Source organism: Anopheles darlingi, chromosome 3 (genome assembly GCF_943734745.1).
Source record: "Anopheles darlingi chromosome 3, idAnoDarlMG_H_01, whole genome shotgun sequence".
Classification (NCBI taxonomy): Eukaryota; Metazoa; Arthropoda; class Insecta; order Diptera; family Culicidae; genus Anopheles; species Anopheles darlingi.
Genome location: NC_064875.1, coordinates 6,407,114 through 6,425,934, shown reverse-complemented (window position 1 = coordinate 6,425,934; position 18,821 = coordinate 6,407,114). Strand labels below are relative to the sequence as shown.

Genomic DNA, 18,821 nt, shown 5'->3' with positions numbered 1-18,821 from the left:
TCCGAATCGCGCGGAACCGACTCTAGTTGCATCGGTCGTTCTAGCGTGCGGTGTCGGATGACGGTGAGTTACGCCCCGGAAACGCGTAAGATCACATCGAATACCGCGGAGTGAAGCAGTGAGGTGAAAACGCGCGACTCGAGAGAGTGTGTGGCGTTCACTAGTTCAACAACGAAAATTTGAAGGCAAACCCGGAAGCCACACGAGCGTTCTTCAATGGAAATTTCAGTGAAGTGCACACATTGCAACCATCATCAGCCCAAATTTTCACCAAAAGCAACCGAAACAGGTGGCACGTGTTTCCGGAATCGGTAAAGTGTTACGATCATACGATTGCAATCGGGAGTGCGTTTGGGCGGAAGAGGAGTTGTGAAGAAAAGTTATCAAAATGTTGCCCCAAAGTTAACCGCTTCCCTTCGCAACCGAAAAGTGTAACTGATTTAACCGGAATCGCATCGCAAAGAAAAGTTGTTGAAAAGAAAAGTGCCGCACGAGTTGTGAGACAGTTCAGCAGCACCCCTGTCGCTTGTCTTGTGACAGAAAGTGGCCACAACTTTCGGGGTAGCAGAGTCCTTCGCAGAAAGTTGCAACCCAATCCAACCGAAACGTGACGAAACGGGCGAGTCACGGTGAGCTGACGGACTGGACGGAGCCGGAGGGTGGATCAGTCGTATCAGCAACGGCCGGATTATTAATTAACTGACCGAACTGACGGGCTGGGAATGCTGGGACGGAAGGATTACTGATTACTAGAGTGACAGCGGAGCTTCCACCGGATTCGGGAATTCTGTCCGAAACCTTTCTGCCAACCCGTATCTCAGGACAGAGACAGAAAAAGGTACGAGACCGCTAATGACATACGATTGCGGAGGTGGTGGGATGCGCTTTTCTGGCTCCTGCTTGTTATACATTTCTAGCATCCCACTGGCCACCGTATCGGACGCGCACCCAGTTCGGATCGATTCGGGCGAGATCAATGGAAGGGGATGGGTTTGATGTGGTCGTTTGCGGGAGGGGAGAAACAAAAACAAGAAGATCAAGGGAGCAGTTTTATCTTTTTGCTGTGGTTATAAGTCGGGACTTGTTTCTTGGGTTGGTTGTTTCGAAAAAGGTCTTTGATTCTCATTAATACAATTAGCGGATATAACTTTCCGCTGACGGTCTCTTCGCTTTAAGGAGAGAACAATTGTTGTGTAGCACTTTATGGTTTGTTGAGAGTTGTTTGCTGGTTTGATGCAACGAGACCACTGCTCTGAATGTGAAGGTTATCTTAAGGTGGATTATAAGTAGCTTTAGTATGATTAAAAGATGTTTTAGTTAACCTTTTTATTAAAACTCGGACATCTTCAATCGTTCGAGTAAAACTGCAGCTATTGTGTCTTCGTTGTTCCAAAGAGCAAGCTAGCAAGTCAGAGTATTAAAAGAGCTGTTACATTTTGGCATCTTTATGGAATAGTTTGAGTGAACCATTGAATTTTAAAGCATCTAGTTTCTTTGCCTAATATTTCAATGCTCAATAGATGTTCTAGTAATGTGGCAAACTTGGATGGATTACACCAAAACTGCGCATGACAACTCCATGACAGCGATCAACCAAAGAATACACCGAAATAATCTCAACCAAGCCTATTATGCAATTTCTTCATGAAATGGAAAATGAAATGTTTAAGAGAGTATTAGCTGATCGTGATACTGTCTATTCTATCAGAAGAGATTTATTTCTTCCATCCATTTCCATTCGTTCATTTCAAATCATTCCATTTTCAGGGGTCAAGCAGTTGATGGCCAATTTGCCATTCTTTAATGGTAAAAATTGAATTAAATAGATTCATCTACATAATATCAGCTGTTTAAGGCATCATGCAGCTTATGAGATGAGCGCTTTTCAAAGGAAATTTGCAGCAGCAAAATGGTAGCTGAATGCAGCCAGAATCTAATCGAATCTAGCTCCTATTCTTGCAAAGGGATTGCGTGCATCTACTGAGGCAACTGCACATGGCCACTGGTTGCACATTCTAAGCCAATTGAGCTATCGTCAACGACAATCCTTTGGGTGTGCCTTTGTTCCTTTCTGTCAAGCAAACGACACGCTCGACTCGACACTCGACTCGAGACTCTTCTTGGATGCTGCACACTAGGGCTGACAAAGCAATATTAAATTACCCATCCTCCATTGCATGATCATCGTCACGATGGGGGACAGTTTCGTTTTAAATGAAATTGAGCCGGCGCGCCGTTCTAATCAAAAAGGGGACCCCGAAGGTCATGTACCCGGTGCCACAAATTAATCCGACAAAGCCGGCACGAGGCCTGAATTAAATTAATCCAATAAAATATATTTGCTCCCACCGGCCAAGCACACACACACACACACACACGACGAACATGACGATGCAATTGTTCGCACACATGTCCCGCACACTGCCGTAGTTCGGTGGCAAAACCGGCGATGTTGGGGGTTCGATATAATTGAGTTCGCATGTTTCTAGGCGTTATAAGCATCGCGGAAAACCCTTTTCACGTACTGTGACAGGTGTGCCGGGACGGAACGCCCATGCCACCGCTTCGTATTATCCACCACTGCTCCCCTCGCCTGGTAAACCATTTATCATTTTACAGTCGACCAGACGCGAAGGAACGCGTTGCGAAGCTTGTTTTTCGGGTGAAATGACAGCCGGTGGCCGACGTTTGTGCGTGCGTGAGTGTGTGCGTATGGGATGACATAAAGCATTCGCTAACTTTTCGCCAAACATATTTCTTTAATTACGAAATATGGCAAAACCGGTTGGAAATTTTACTTGCTTTTTCCCTTCGCTGCCTTTTCCCGCGAAAACCTCTCATCTCAGTGACTTTTCTGCCTCAAAATTCTCGCTCACCAATATCTTCACGCTTCACAACGTTCACGTCGCTTAAATTGGCTCCGGTATGCTCGGCTCGGCTGCTCACTTGATAAATGCCCCTCCGGGAGGGAAATGGTATTCCATCATAAATTGTGCGCCGTTGATCGCCATCAGTCAAGGGGAAAGGAAAGTGATTCCCTCCCTCACACTCACTCGAGCAGGATACCAGAGACTCGAGAGACTCCCGGGCGACACCAGCACGCACATCAACTTATAAATTGTCCTTTTGGGTTCGCAAGAGGCACGCACTCGAGTGGAAGGGAATGGCAAAAGGATACTGACACAAAAAAAACAGGTCCCAGGCATGTGAGCGGCGTATTGATTAAGTGAGTCTGTCAACCGGTCTGTCCTTTTCTTCTGGTTTCGTATGTCCTGGTTGTCCATTTTTTTTCGATTTCAGTTCCATCACAGTTCCTCTTTAAGCGATGCGGTCCCCATAAAGGAGGTGTTCGGCTTTGTTCGTTCGTATCCTTCTGCCTGACTAGACCAAGACCAAAAGCCACAAAGGAAATGATGGGAAAACTGCACTTTAGCCAAACGAATGACCATATCCTGTAAGAGCAAGAGAGCGGGGTAAAGGGCAGCCCTAGGCCTCGAGACGAAAGTCTGTAACAGTCACGCAGACGTTGACGCACCGGACGCACACATGCCGACAGAGGTGGCCGGAGATTTAATTATCGAACCATTCTCTGGTTCACTTCTTAACCGCAGGAAACGCGATATCCTGTCCAACGGCGTTGCTACGACGAAATGGAACCCAACGCTCCAGTGGTCCGTGTGTGTGTGTGTGTGTGTGGTTGTGGTACGAGCGTACTAATTATATTAACGACCATGAGATGAGATGCTCGTTTATAATCGAGAAAAAAAACACAACAGCGCAGTAAAGAAAAGAGAACGAGGAAAACCATAAACTTACGACCTTTTATCGACCTTCCTCGATACGGATAGCGGTTGCGAAACAAGTCATTCCAGTTGACTGGCCTAATGAGAAGCTATAGCCGTTAAGGAGGTGGTGAGAAGACACAACAACAACAAAAACGCTCTCGAATGAAAGATTTTTTCTTGCCATTTTTTTCTCGCTTACTTCCTCGCAAACGCCTGGAGTTTCCCCAGAAGAGCAGCCCATGAAAGCAATCGATTGATTAGTGTGGTGAAGCATCGGTCAGCGCCCGACCCTCTGCTTCCTGCTCCATGCTACTGACGCCGCTGGCATGTAAATCACTTCGCGCACCTTTCGCGCGTGCCAGCCCGGTCTTTAACGAGCCGTTTTGCGATGTTTCCCGGGAACTCCTCTGGACCGGAGCTCACGAGCCCCGATGCGGACGGTCGGATGCGCTCTGATCACCATTTGTCTAAATAGATCGTAAAACGGCGGACGATTCACACGCGGTTTCCGGTGGCTGTCAACTTCTTTCCGATTTTTCCTTCTTCACGGCACGCCAACTCGGAGTTGTAGCGAGGGAAGGTAAAAATAAAATTGCAAAACGGTATCCGTGCGGGGGCGTTGGGGGCTGATCAATATAAACATATTGAGCCGGTCAAAATGTAGCCCGCATTGGCTTGGCGCACCGCACCAGAGGAGAGTTGTAATTAGGTTGGATTATTCATTTCTTGAATCACTTTTCATGACTCCGGTGAGAGATTCCGGAGTGGCCTGTAGCGGATCTATTGAATCTTGCGGACTCTTCTGCTCGCTGTGCGTTGCTGGTGGGGGCGGCAAGTGATAATAACTGTTGTTTGTTGTGCCCGAGTAGACTCACCGTCCGGTTTTATCTGTTCAATCTACTTTATCGGACCCCTGAGGGTATTTATATCCAACGGTTATGACATTCATCGTGAACCTTTGCCGGACTCTGGTGGCAGTATCATAATCTGCGATCTGGGCTTTAAAATTAAAAAAAAAAACAGTTATAAAACTCATTCTTGAAAGCGGCATCATCAAGAAACTTAAAACATAAAGTCGATAGCAAAGCATAGGAAGACAAAGGTACTTGGCAATTTTCAACGATTTATTAGAGCATGTCCGTTACTACAAAGGATAACTGCTCAACGAGCGCTTCTATTGTTTATTGATCAGCATTTTAATTTCAGTACAAATTGAGTTTCAGTATAAAATACTCAATCTTCCAATTGTTCGTAAGAGGAAATCATCAAATTTTAGTTTTTCAATTTTTGCACAACATCTGAAGAATAATCAACTGTATTTGCGATTATTAAGTAGTTAGATAATTAAGTTAGTTCTTTTAAGGAAAATCGCAAAAACCTCACTTCGAAAATAGACAAAAAATTGGCAAAAAAAACCATTTTTATTTAAAAAAATTATATCTTTTTTTAAAATTACCATCTACTATTCTTTATGAGTTTTGGGGAACATGCGCTGATTTAAAGTTGGGATTAACGTAAGCCCATTTCCACATTTAAGGTAGTCAGTCTGAATAAGTAAACACTCCTCCACAAAAGCCGGATTATTGAGGACCAAGCCAAACGAGCGCCATTTTTGGCCGTTTCGCGGGATAATCGGAGAGCTTATCTGCAAATCACTGTGCGCTGCGCTATCCAAACACGCCGAAGTGCAAACAGAAAAATTAACTTCGAGCAACGCTCCCCCGACACCCTGCCATGATTCCCCGGCACATGCTCTGGAACCTGAACTCACGGAGGTAAACAGGTCATGGACTACCTACCACGGGGACGGTACGTTGGCTTCCGCAACCCCGCCTTACACTAGTGGCCTTGCACCCGCTGCTCAGGTGTTTGCACTCTTCATTTGCACGGAAGGTTTAATCAGACCAATTAAGCGCACAGCGGCCCCGATAAACATTGGCCGGCACTGGTAGTGCATTGGCCGGTGTATTGGTTAGTCGGTCGGTTGGTCGGTAGGCTGGTAAATAGTATTAATTTAGGTTGACGCAAATGCGTGCTTGCGTGCGATACGCAATTTATCATGCCGCAATGGACGCCTAAATCCTATGCCAACATAGCACCCAAATGAGCAACAGGTATCAGCTGACCGGAGTTTTGGTCTCAGTTGTAACGTCACGTAAAAAAGTTTCATCCAGGCGTTCCGAAAAAAAAATTAATTTCCGCTACTGGATAACTATTGGTTTATGAGGGGGATTTATGTGTAGCTATGGATCCTGCATAACATATTTGAACAACTTCGGGAGAAACCTGTACCATTGCAAAGCCAATGTGCGGCAGTTTGTGTTGAGGAAAACTATGCGCGGATCGAACCATAAATTCTCTACCGATAGAGAATGCAACAAGCGCCAATGGAGGCGCCTGGCCCTTCACGTTATATTTTCTTCCCAACATTTCATATTGCAGCACTCCGGTGGATGGTTCAATTGGAATGGTGAGCATGTTTGGCGAACATACCTATTGATCAGGCAAATGGAATCTAAATCGAAAACATTCAAATAATTCCAACCTGCATGGAACTTCTGTGACCTTATGCTGCTGGCATTACTGGCGCTATACCGAGCACTCACACTTTTGCCATCTGTGCACACGCAAACATCCGCGCCGGAAATTCAATTTTCCAGTCTTATTACACAGCTTCATCACTCGCTGGCTTGGGGTGTCGCGCTTGTCACGCTGTCACACATTAAAACATATTCGCGCAACCGTAATTCCTAATACCGTGCACCGCAATGGGAAGTGGAATTATATTTTTCTATTAAACAATTTATGGCTCTTGGTAAAGCGAGAAGAAATATCGTGAGTGAGATGCTGATAAATTTTTTAAGAAAGTTCGTCCTGCGACACACCAACACCGATACAACCATATGCCACCAGTGGTGGAAAGCATTAAGAGCATTAGGGACGTGAAAGCGAAGTTTGACATTCATAAAGCATTCATTTCCATCCACGCTAAATTACTCTTCGGAGTGAAATGGAAACACGTTCAGGCTTAATATAGCCTCGTCCATTGATAAGAAAAGTTTCCGAAATGTGTTTGCTTTTTGCTCGTCCGTCTCTTCGGGTCGATTTACTCTCAAAACTGCAGAAGCGTGAAGGGAAGAGAGTCCGAAGCATAATTCAAGGCATTAAGCGTCGCTATGAAATGTATGCTACGGTGCTAATGCTGCCCGAAATAACCATTTGCCAAACCAACAGATTTATGCTCGTTCAGCGCTTCAAACAATGGCCTCAAATATGCTTACTGGATACCGCACGCACTGTACCGAGTGTAAATCCGTGAAACGTGCTTCAAATGCTCCATCCAATGTTCTGCTCGTTATATAATAGCTCTACTCGATCCAAGTGAATCAAATAATGAACCTCGATCCGATTCAAACCAAGCACAAGTGGCAATCATTTGCTCATTTGCGTATCGTATCAGTTCTAATTACGCTCAAGTACCCACATGATACCAGCTTGATGATATCGTTTACGTGGCGATGAATAGGATAATTGAAATGACTGCTCTTTAGTTGCTTCATGATCGTCTCACACAAAAGCGCCAATTATGGATGAGCGTACTTTCGTGATCTCTCTTCATACAACACGCACCCAGAACTCATAACACACACAAACAAACTCGCGTGCTCTCCTATACTGTCACTGGAGCCAGAAAATTGAATGAATCAACCATTGCCAAGAACGCTGGAGCGTGGAAGCAACGCAACGCACTTTAATTGAAACAACATTAAACAGCGCCCCACCCCCAGGCGATACGCCAGTTCTGCCAATCGATACTCCGTCTAGCGATGGCAATTGTCTTGCTTGACGACTTGATTCCGTACGGTCCCGCACATGAGTTTTATTAAATCGCGATCTCCCGGGACCGCACACATAGTGAGAGGGAGAGAGAGGAAATCGGGAAGTAAAATCATCAATTAATTCCGTCGGCCATTCGTCAACGGCGGAGCAGCAGCAGCAGCAACAGCAGCATCATTGGATGACGTACAGCGAGCGTCACACACAAGCGTCCGTTTGTCGCAGAGCGTTTAATATGAATTTCAATTAAGACTTTAAAAACCCGGAATGCCGGAGCACTGGGATGGACCGGAATGATTGCGCTGGCCAGCCGATTATGGAGTGGGTGGAAGGCGGTACGAGGTGCAGAGTGGTGTTCCTCCCATTAACAGCATTCCGGGCATTCGTTTCGTTTCGTTTCGTCCGATTCAGAGATCCATGTAGAGAAGGCTCATCGCGGAGATGGCCGCCAGCAGAGTGCAGCCGCTCGCCGTAAAGATGATTACCGTCGTCGTTCCGGCGGCATCGATCAATGCGCCCATCACCAGCGAAACGATGAGCTGTGTACCGATGCATCATCATCACCATCATCAACGACGTGGAGAGGGAGAGAATGCGATTAAATATTTGATAAGCTACGGCGCTGCGCTATATAGCCTTACCTGGGCTAGGCAGAGAACGCTGCTCATCATCGACACATCGGCCCCGAATCCACGCGCCTCCGTACTTTCCACGCACTTGCCGTCCTCCATCGCAAACTGTCGTGAATTGAAATGACATTAACCGGGACGTCGCGATGAGGTGCCATCCCTTTTGCACACTTACCGAGTTCTTGGAGTGATAGTGTGAGATCAGCAGAAACGGTATCGAGTAGATGGTGGCGTACATGATGCCGGTGAGGGCACAGCATACCAGCACGATGCTCCGCTCGTGCACGAACCCCATCGCCAACATACCGATGCAGTGAGCGGATAGCCCACCGACGTAGACGGCCCGTGCACCGAACCGTTCAATCAGCCGCTCAATTACGAGCGAGTAAAGCGATGCGGAGGCCGCAAACAACGCCATACCCCAGCAGGCAAACCGTAACCCTTCCTCGTAGCGTAGCAATTCGCGTGAGCCTGCCAGAGCCTAACGAGTATCGAGATGATCGATTGGGATCAGCAGATATGATAAGCATAATCGCGCATGCTACTCACCTGCACGTCACCATCGTACACCTGCGCCGCGACGAAATCCGTAAAGTACAAGCAGTACGGCAGGTAACCCATATGGGACAGGAACTGGGTGAGGCAGAGCAGCTTCATCGAACGCGGCATCCGGACCATATTGCGCACGAACCTCCGGAAACCGATCGTTTCCGTTTGATCCGGTACCGCGGTGAGCTGTTCTGCATCTGCGCCACCCTTTAACCGCTTCACCTCATGCTGCAGCATCCGGTGCGTGACGGGACGAAGCAGTTCGTCCGCTTCCTGCACCGGTAGCGGAATCTCCGGGAAGCTCGTGAGCGTACTGACCAATCCGACCAGCAGCACGAACCAGTTGGCGGTAAAGACGGCGGCCTCATTGCTCACAAAGTACTGGCCGATCGCGAACGCACTCCAATCGATCGCCCCGAACAGATAGCCCAGCATACCGCCCATCCCCCCGATCAGCATCATCGTGCTGAGTACCCGGGCCTGATCACGGATCGTGCACACCTCCATCGCGTACGTCCGGCAGAGCCCGTTCGAAGCTTCGGCCGCAAAGTCAGTCGTCGTGAGACCGATCGTCGTGATGGTTGCAATCCACGCCACGCTCTGCAATCCGATCGCCGCACCGATCTGGCGTCCATGCGGTAGCAACATCATACCCAGGAGCATCGCCGTGCCGAGTACGAGCAGAACGGGCCGTCGGCGGCCCCACCTGAGCCGCAACCGATCACTGACCGAAGCGACGACCGGCACAAACAGTACACCGATGATCGGTGGCATTGCCCACATCATCGTCATCACCGTGTGCGGTAAACCGATGGCCAGCAGGATCGGTGCCACGAACGCTGTCTCCGTCGCGTACGTACACTCGATACCGACGATCAGCAGCGACAACCGGATCAGCTCCCAGCGGGACTTTTTCCTGGAATGACAGACAGAAACGCAATCAGGTAGCAGTGGATGGTAACTCACTTTGGCACGTTAGCTGCTACACATACCGGAAGGTGTGCTGATAGGTGCTGGTCGTGTGCGCCTTGGCGTAATGGTAGCGCCGGCTAAGCATACCGCGCAGCACCTCATCGTCGTCGGTCGGAAGGTTCGTAAGCGATGTGCTAGGGTGCGTCTTTTCGGTCGCCATTCTCACAGCGCGTGGCGGGTGGCCTCACGCGCTAATCTCTTATCGGGTCGCACCTCGCCTAAACACTACCCCCTCCCGAAAAACACGTCACTGCATTCGATATTAAGCAAAACGGATGACCAACCGACCGGCGACAACACCGCTTATCTAACGCACACGCAACTCACGCCGGCACTACGCACGCGGTGGCCTCCGTACGCGGTCAACACTCGGCTTCGAATGACTCGGTCTACTCCTCTGCGCAGTCGTCGTCGTTGTGCCAGCAACGCGCACGTTTTGCTTCCGAAGGCGAGCATGCGCCCGGCTCCGCGGGTCAAGTTGGCCGCTAGCAGCACAGGGTGACAACCACTACGCTTAACCTTAACGACGCGACGATGGATGTGAATTCGTCTCCAACGATTCTGGCACTGCTAAGTCCGAGAAAGAACGAAAGAATGAGAATGAATAAGAATTGGCGCAACGGACACCATCAGGCGACACACACCAAAAAGCGACCTTCACTAAATGAATTTCAATTCGTTTGTTTGGACGATGGTCAAGCACTCGCGCGCGCGCGCGGGAATTCTTTCCCGACCTTTGAGGTCGGTCGCTCATTTCGCGAACTTTTGTGTCACCGAACACGGGGAGGAATGGGCAGGTCATTATGACCTCACCTCGCGCACGAAAGGCCAATCCATTTCGCTTGTTCCGGTGTGAATTGTTAGGCGGAACGCGATCAGTCACTCACTATAACGATTCCCATACTTACCCTTGGGACGGGGATTGGGTCTCTGCAATCCGAGTAGCGGCCACCGTTTAGTTTGCTCCAATTTGCGATCGATATGGAGCTGCGAACGGCGGATGCTATGATTTGCGTTGGTTGCTACGATTCGATGGACGGAATTGTTGTTCCCCAGCCAACGCCAAAGGTTCTAACGAGCTCATTTAATGTGATTTTTGAAAACGTATAATAACCTTCATGTTGAAAAATAATGTGGTATAGTTGTTAAGTAAACTATCCTTTGATACGATTGTACCATCATTTATTTACCAAAGGATGCTGGCTCCATTTATTAGATTCCACCTAACAAGCAATCCGTACCTATAGGACCTGTTGGCTGCTCCAAAGCCTTTGAACTTGAAACACATAAGACTGTTGCACTGACATCGGAAATTAATTATTTTCCAATGCATCTAGCATGTACTGCCATATTTGGTTTAGCAGCAAATATCGATGTTTACCATGCAGCATTGATGCATCGTTAAAATTAAACTCGTGTCTGAGCACTGTTAAGATTAAAGAAATATATTGCACATCGAATTTACTTAACCAACTGGAAATTACGAGCTATGGAATAATTGAATATTTCAGGACAAGAGATGAAGCAAACCTCGCAATCAAATCTCTACTCAATCGTCGTTGTTGGTAAACGGATTTGTCCGAATGCATTGAACCATTCCGTTTAATACTGAACAATCAACGACGAGTGCGTTCCTAGCCGATGGGCAATCGCATGATTGACAGCTATCATTGACCAGTAATAGTTCCATTACTAAATTTTAAGACTAGTACACCGGTATATGTGGTTGTACGCTTCGGTCGCATTTCTTCATATTATACTAGGCAAACAATTTATTACATACAAACTGGTTTAACATATTTTTTTATAGTAATGTCTTTTTTACTGATATTTAGTATTTAAATGCAAATACTTACATATCAAAATTGCCCTCCAAACTACAACGATCTTAATTATTTTCAACACACAGTTATTAGTGTTGGAAACGAAACTCCTCAATGGAGGCGCCTTTTTCGCAGTGTTTCTCATGAGTTTTAAATTCGGCAAAAAGCAGCATTACGCACCCGGCCAACGTTATGATCTGACATTTTATCCCCGTGACCTTGTGTTGTTATATGGTAAAACAAGGCATTCCGCAAATTTCTCACGATACTTACGAGTCGCCATCCCGAGCGTTCCATTTGCACACGCAAACATCCTCACCAGAAATTCAATTTTCCAGCCTTATTGCATACCTTCACCACCCACTGGGTTGGGGTGCCGCACGTGTCACGCTGTCACACATTAAAACATATTAGTGCGATCAACATTCCTAATACCGTGCGCCGCAATGGGAAATGGAATTATATTTTTCTGTTAAACAATTTGGTGGTGTTATCAAAGTGAAAAGAAATCTTGTGAATGAAATGCTGCCTCCACCGACAAAATTTTAAAAATACTTTGTCCTTTGACACTTCCAACAGATGAAACCAACGGCCTGCCACCAAATACAACCAATGCCGCCAGTGGTAGAAAGCATTAAGAGCATTACGGTTGTGAAAGCGAAGTTTGACATTCATAAAGCATTCATTTCCATCCACGCCAAATTACTCTTCGAAATGAAATGAAAACACGTTCAGGCTTAATGTAGTCTCGTCCATTGATAAGAAAAGTTTCCAGAATGTGTTTGCTTTTTGCTCGTCCGTCTCTTCGGGTCGATTTACTCTCAAAATTGCAGAAGCGTGAAGAGAAGTGAATCCGAAGCATAATTGAAGGCATTAAGCGTCGGTATGAAATGTTTGCTACGGTGCTAATGCTGCCCAAAATAACCATTTGCCAAACCAACAGATTTATGCTCGTTCAGCGCTTCAAACAATGGCCTCAAATATGCTTACTGGATACCGCACGCACTGTACCGAGTGTAAATCCGTGAAACGTGCTTCAAATGCTCCATCCAATGTTCTGATCGTTATATGATAGCTCTACTCGATCCAAGTGAATCGAATGATGAACCTCGATCCGATTCAAACCAAACACACGTGGCAATCATTTGCTCATTTGCGCATCGTATCAGTTCTAATTACGCTCAAGTACCCACATGATACCAGCTTGATGGCATCGTTTGTGAAGCGATGAATAAAATAGTTGAAATTACTATTCTACACCACTTGCTTCATCCGTTCGAACCTTTTACACACAACCCGCATATTCGGAAAGAGTCGATAGCAATAGTCAATAGTCGATAGCAATTATGCAATCGGCATAACTACCGCGCGAATACATTACAACTATTCACTGCGTTTCAACATTATTACGGTATTATTGGTGGTGAGAAATTCTGCAAATTAATTCCTGACCACAAATGCCTATTACTCTATCCGAATCAATTTGGACACCTAATTACAGTTCTGAATTATTTGTTGTTCTGAATAGAGAATGTGTCAGCTAGATCGATAGACATTGCGACCACATCTATGACCACATTGTACAGATCGCTTGGAGTGGATTCATATTATAAACTTCCTTTATTACTCTAAACCACTACAACAGAGCTCTTCATATTTCACTCCCATGTTCTGTTCCACTGCCGCAGGCATGCTAACACGATAGCGCAAACAATTAAATTTGAATCAGTTTGGAATCTGCTCATGGCGATCTATCGTTCGGGTAACGGCAAGGCGGAAGCGTATCTGCAATTATTTTTTCGCCAACTGCCCTGCAACCCCATAATGTACCGGGAATGTACACCTAAGGGCATATTAGGCTACATTAATCCATTGTCATCTGGAAGCAAGTTGCGTTGCCCCGACGAGAGCATTGTATCGGTGCTCTCTACCACTGCTACTAATTGGTGGTTTCCTTGCATTGCGACACCATGGTATTAGTAAAGACGTAGCGTTAGCTAACGCTGGTTTCACATTGATTTCCAATCAGCTACCAGAACTTGCTACCAGATTTCAAGCATCGTTGGCTAACGGATTGGGCGTCAGGAACGGGCGCTTTTTGATTTAAGTTATGCTGAAAATTTAATTAGAACAGTTGATTGAAGAGATGCAGCTTCATTCAAGGGAGATGATAGACCAGCAGAGTCTTCTTTGTTGCAGTCTGATTTCGTTATTGAAAGCGTATGAGAACACTTGGAGTAATGGACGCAACGACGTATTCGTTCTACTTCTGCCCTATGTTTTGCAGCGAGAATGCACGAGACGGACATTGTGGCGTACCACATTGGCAGCAACTACACCCTCAACCAGACGGACGTCCGGATCGTACTCGAGGATGGTAAGCATGCTGGCAACCAAGCGACTACCGAAGAGAAATCGCTCACCGTTAGCGTCCGGCCAATTGCATTTCCAGAGAACCTCTATAAGGTGCCAATCGGGCTGCTGGTGCTGCTGTCACTGTTCTACGGCACCATCAGCCTGCTGGCCGTCATCGGGAACTCGCTGGTCATCTGGATCGTCCTGACCACCAAACAGATGCAGACGATAACGAACATGTTCATCGCTAACCTTGCGCTGGCCGATGTCACCATTGGCGTGTTCGCCATTCCCTTCCAGTTCCAGGCGGCACTGCTGCAGCGCTGGAACCTGCCCGAGTTCATGTGCCCGTTCTGCCCGTTCGTCCAGCTTATCAGCGTCAACGTGTCCGTCTTCACGCTGACGGCCATCGCCGTCGATCGGCATCGAGCCATCATCAATCCGCTGCGGTAAGCACATCTCGCTCTTCGTAAGAACTTGTGGCTTCAGCAGTCATTTCCCATTTTTTTGTTTTTGTTTTTGCAGGGCGAGGACTTCAAAAAACATTTCCAAATTCGTCATTTCCGCCATCTGGCTGCTTTCGTTCGCGTTGGCCGCACCGATCTTGTTCGCGCTGCGCGTTCGCCCTCTTTACAATATCGTGCTGGGTATGTTCCTTTGGGGGCCATCTGGGGCGCAAATCTATGGTCCTTCAATTCTATGCTTGCTTTCCTCTTCTCTAATGGGATAACTTTGGTTGGCAGGTGGTATGAACGAAACGTACACCAACGTTACGGTACCTTTTTGTAAGATCGTCAACTTCGAACCCGCCGAAATCCAGCTGTACCGGTACGTGCTGGTGCTGGTACAGTACTTCATTCCACTGTTCGTCATCAGCTTCGTTTACATACAGATGGCCTTCCGGCTGTGGGGCTCCAAAACGCCCGGCAATGCGCAGGATTCGCGCGACATTACCATGCTGAAAAACAAGAAGAAGGTAAGCAGAATCCAGGATTTGAACTGAAGTGGCGGAATTGGATCCTGAAGGTGAACCAGAATATCAAGGTGCATGGTAACGCCTCCAGATAAAGTTATGCATTAGATTTGGTGTAAATACGCAAGTCAGCAATAAAATGTTAACTCGACCAAAGTACCCAAACACAGCTGCCAGATAGGCCTGTCCGTTGCCAGAATCAAATTTAAATGATATCAGGACTGTTTTCAGGAGTTCCATTTGCATACTATAGCATATTCTTTTCGAAGGAATTGAGGAAATCTTTCAGGGCAGGAGAGCAATTTGAAATTGCTTACAAAACAGAATTGGTTAGAATGAAAAGTACGTGTATGATAAAACTATAATAAACAAAAAACAACTGACACTTGTCTTACGCAGGTTATTAAAATGCTGATCATCGTCGTGGCTCTGTTCGGTGTGTGCTGGTTTCCACTGCAGCTCTACAACATCCTGCATGTCACGGTACCGGAAATCAATGAGTAAGTAGTCCACTATAGCATGCCATCCCGGGAAAGTAAATCGACAAACATAAACTTTCCTCTCGAGGAAGAAGACCAGTGGTGGCTGGCATAGTTTAAATTACAATCTCATCACGACAACTCACACATTTGCCAACGACGAGGACGACAAACAAGCGGTGTTTACCACACATACACACACGGTTTGAGTGCCAGAACAGACAGAATGGTGCTCCCTTTTTTCACCTTGGGGCTTCTTTTATTTTCATTGAAATCGTACGCTGTGTTTGCACAGTGTCCAGCATGGACTGAGCCGTTTATTTGATTCCGTTTTTCCTGGAAACTGAGGTACCACGGAGTGCGGAGTGAAGTACATCCACGTGTCCAAGCGATCGCGTATGCTTTCAATAGTAGTGTCTTGGGATATGAATGTATCACGTCGAGTGTACTCTTATGAAACAAACCATGTGATTGCTCGGTTTGTGTTTCGGTACCACGAGTCGTTCGATTCCGTTGCACAGATGGCTAAGGCCCTTCTGTCCAGCTAATACCTCCGTAGAGGTGACAGAACATGATTGGTTTTTTTAATGATAAGAATCCACAGCATGACTTGCAGAGTGGTGAGCGCTTCTTTGGAACAGGTTGTTAAAAAATGAAAAATAGTTACAATTTATCTAGAGATAATATTGTTGCATTGTGCAATTCAATACTTTTGCACTAAGTGTTTCGAAGTCTCATTTACTAAATATTGGGCAGTTAAATAACTACAACAAATGGTTTTAATTTCTTGACTAAGAGAAATTGTACACAGGTCCAGCATATCGACCAAGCCTTCAATAAGTTTTACTTTAGATCACCTTTTCCATCATTTTTCCATTGCCTCACTGAACCATTAAAAGCGCTACTGCGTCTGGCATTCCTTACGGTAGCATCTGCTTCGTCCATTGCCTCGAATTGTCCCGGCTCGAGCATTCCCTTTTGCTCTTTTCGAAGGCACCGAAACATCGGAATCAAAGCCTGAACCATAAACACAATTCCGATTGTTGTTCCACCTGCTGGTGCCAACATTTCGATAATCGCTTCTGGGGTTTTTTTTCCGCAGATATCGCTTCATCAACATTATCTGGTTCGTGTGTGACTGGCTGGCGATGAGCAACAGCTGCTACAACCCATTTATCTACGGTATTTACAATGTAAGTTAATGAAATGTTATCGCCTCCGTGGATGTGTGTGGCCTTTTGAGGCCACGTTTTGTTACCCGATGCCTGATTTCCACCCCTTTTTCCCATTTTCCTATGTCGCGTGAACCGCGATTTACCACACAGGAAAAGTTCAAGCGCGAGTTTCGCAAACGTTACCCTTTCAAGCGCGGCCAAAGCTTCGCCCACCAGCACGAATCAGACAAAACGTCGTCGATATTCACGCGCGTCAGCTCGATCCGGTCGAGCTACGCCACCTCGTCCATCCGGAACAAACTCAGCACCGGTCGCTACTCGGCCCCGAAGCAGCTGCCGCTGGCGTTCAAGTTTCCACCGGCCACGGCCCTGCACTACCAGCACCACGGACCAGGGCAGCTACTGCATGAGCTTGCGCCCGGTCGGCCAACGGGTCGGCGGAACGAGAACTATCCAACGGAAGGAGCCAGCAGTGATGGTGGTAGTAGTGGTTGTGGTGGTGGTGCTCTGCTGGCAGCAACCAACTTCTGTCACGAGCGAACTCAACCGGATCTGGACGGTAGCCATCATTGTCCGGTGGGTGATCTCAGTAGCCAGCAGCAGCAGCAGGCGAAGCAACAACTACTGAAGATGACGATGGCCTCCAGCGCGACGGATGACGACGAGGACTACCGGCTACGGCCGTACGCGCAACCACTCGGTGAGCAAGCATCCCGGGAGCAGGTTCCGCTTCGTTCGAACGGAAACTGCGAACTGAAGCGACGGTCCGGCCAGCGGAACCATGGGCCACCATTCAAACATCCGCATCCGGACAGCGGAGGTGAAAGTGTTGACGACGAAGGTTCGAGGGACGATCGACCGAAGCAACCACCGGCACCAACGCCATCCGCCGATCCGCGAACCCACCTTTACTGCAACAGCCTCGAGGACCTGAACAGCCAGTACTGAAGCCGCCCTCCGGCTTTCGACCGGAATCGTGACCCTTTTCCACGAATCCTCCCCATCAAGCAGGAAGCTGGGACGTGAAGTTGGTCTCGAGAGTTGAGTCTCCCCGTCGAACGTTTTGGAGGTAGGGAGACAAACAAGAGTACAAATCGACGAGCTTTGTACCAAATCCAATCTCTATGCATTTATCGATATAATAAAGAGTCAAGAGTCTATTTATGTGGAAAATGATGCCTTTTCTTTGCTGCCACTGGTCATTAAATGTGTGCGACCAACCAGTTCTTTTGTCCACAAAGTCAGTTATCCGAACATGATTTCAACAAAGCAGGTAAAGTGCATCCTTACCACAAAGGAGATCCAGAAGGAAACAGATTATGGAATTGCAGGAAGACAAGGTACTCCCAGTGATTACGGTTTGAGACGATTTCTATCGGACTCGCACTGCGAAGCCAAAATACGCTGGCCTGCAATAGAATCACTTCAGTAATTGCCTCTTAAGCGTTCCAAAAGATGAAAAACCGAAAGAAATAAGTGTATTGGTATATTCTGCATTGCTCCTTTCAGGCCACAGACTTTGCTCTTTTTCAACCGACATCAAACCACGAAAGAACTGCTCCAGAAGATTCGTTGAACTTTGTCCACTTTGTCCAAGCACAAAACCCACACAAAACCATTTAGCTAACGAGTTTTTCTTATCACAAAACAACGCAACATGCATCCTGGGGACGAGACTACACCTCGCCCAATGCTTGACCTCGCCAAACTAAGCCGGATGCACTTGGAAAAAAGCCTTTATTCCTAATTGAAAACGTTCTCGATGAATAATGAATTGAGTTCCTAAGTGGCTCAAAATTTTGAGCCGCATTTCTTCGATCCGAGATACAAACGCTACGCTTGACGGGGTTTTATGATGACATATTTCTCGGAAAATCGTGGAAATCCTACTCCAGCTGTCATTTCACCATATCAGCACCCTCCGTGTGCTAAGGTGCCCTTTTTCCATTGTAATCGGCACCCCCGTTCGAGCATTTTGTTTATCTCCGTCCTTGCGCCCAAGAAGAGAGCGTTTTTTGCCGACAGCAAGAAGGACAGCTTTCAGTTTTCCGACCATTGGCCAATCGTTTTCCACTTCAACACTCCTCGATGGTGGGAACATTTCTGGAAATTCAATCGTTGAGGTGTCAGGTGTTCCGCTTCTGCCCCTTGTTGCTGGTCCCTGTTTGATCTGATGCCAGGTGTTCAGTCAGCAATCACTGAAACCATTTCGTCGAGCATGGAACCTGCTCCACGAGCGGCTCA

The 18,821-nt window shown here is 47.0% G+C and overlaps 2 protein-coding genes across 2 annotated transcripts; one reads left to right on the top strand and one right to left on the bottom strand.

The window, feature by feature from the left end:
- On the top strand, window positions 1–17,697 carry LOC125953963 (substance-P receptor-like). Its single transcript, XM_049683861.1, has 8 exons — window positions 1–838; window positions 13,883–13,972; window positions 14,048–14,399; window positions 14,476–14,597; window positions 14,694–14,926; window positions 15,323–15,423; window positions 16,505–16,595; window positions 16,728–17,697. Exons 2-8 carry the CDS (start codon window positions 13,888–13,890, stop codon window positions 17,523–17,525), a joined length of 1,782 nt encoding a protein of 593 aa, XP_049539818.1. The 5' UTR covers window positions 1–838; window positions 13,883–13,887; the 3' UTR covers window positions 17,526–17,697.
- LOC125953972 (proton-associated sugar transporter A-like) lies at window positions 7,680–10,167 on the bottom strand. Its single transcript, XM_049683874.1, has 5 exons — window positions 9,793–10,167; window positions 8,801–9,716; window positions 8,427–8,732; window positions 8,264–8,359; window positions 7,680–8,161 (listed from the first exon to the last, which is right to left on the bottom strand). Exons 1-5 carry the CDS (start codon window positions 9,930–9,932, stop codon window positions 8,030–8,032), a joined length of 1,590 nt encoding a protein of 529 aa, XP_049539831.1. The 5' UTR covers window positions 9,933–10,167; the 3' UTR covers window positions 7,680–8,029.
- Window positions 17,698–18,821: the final 1,124 nt, after the last annotated feature.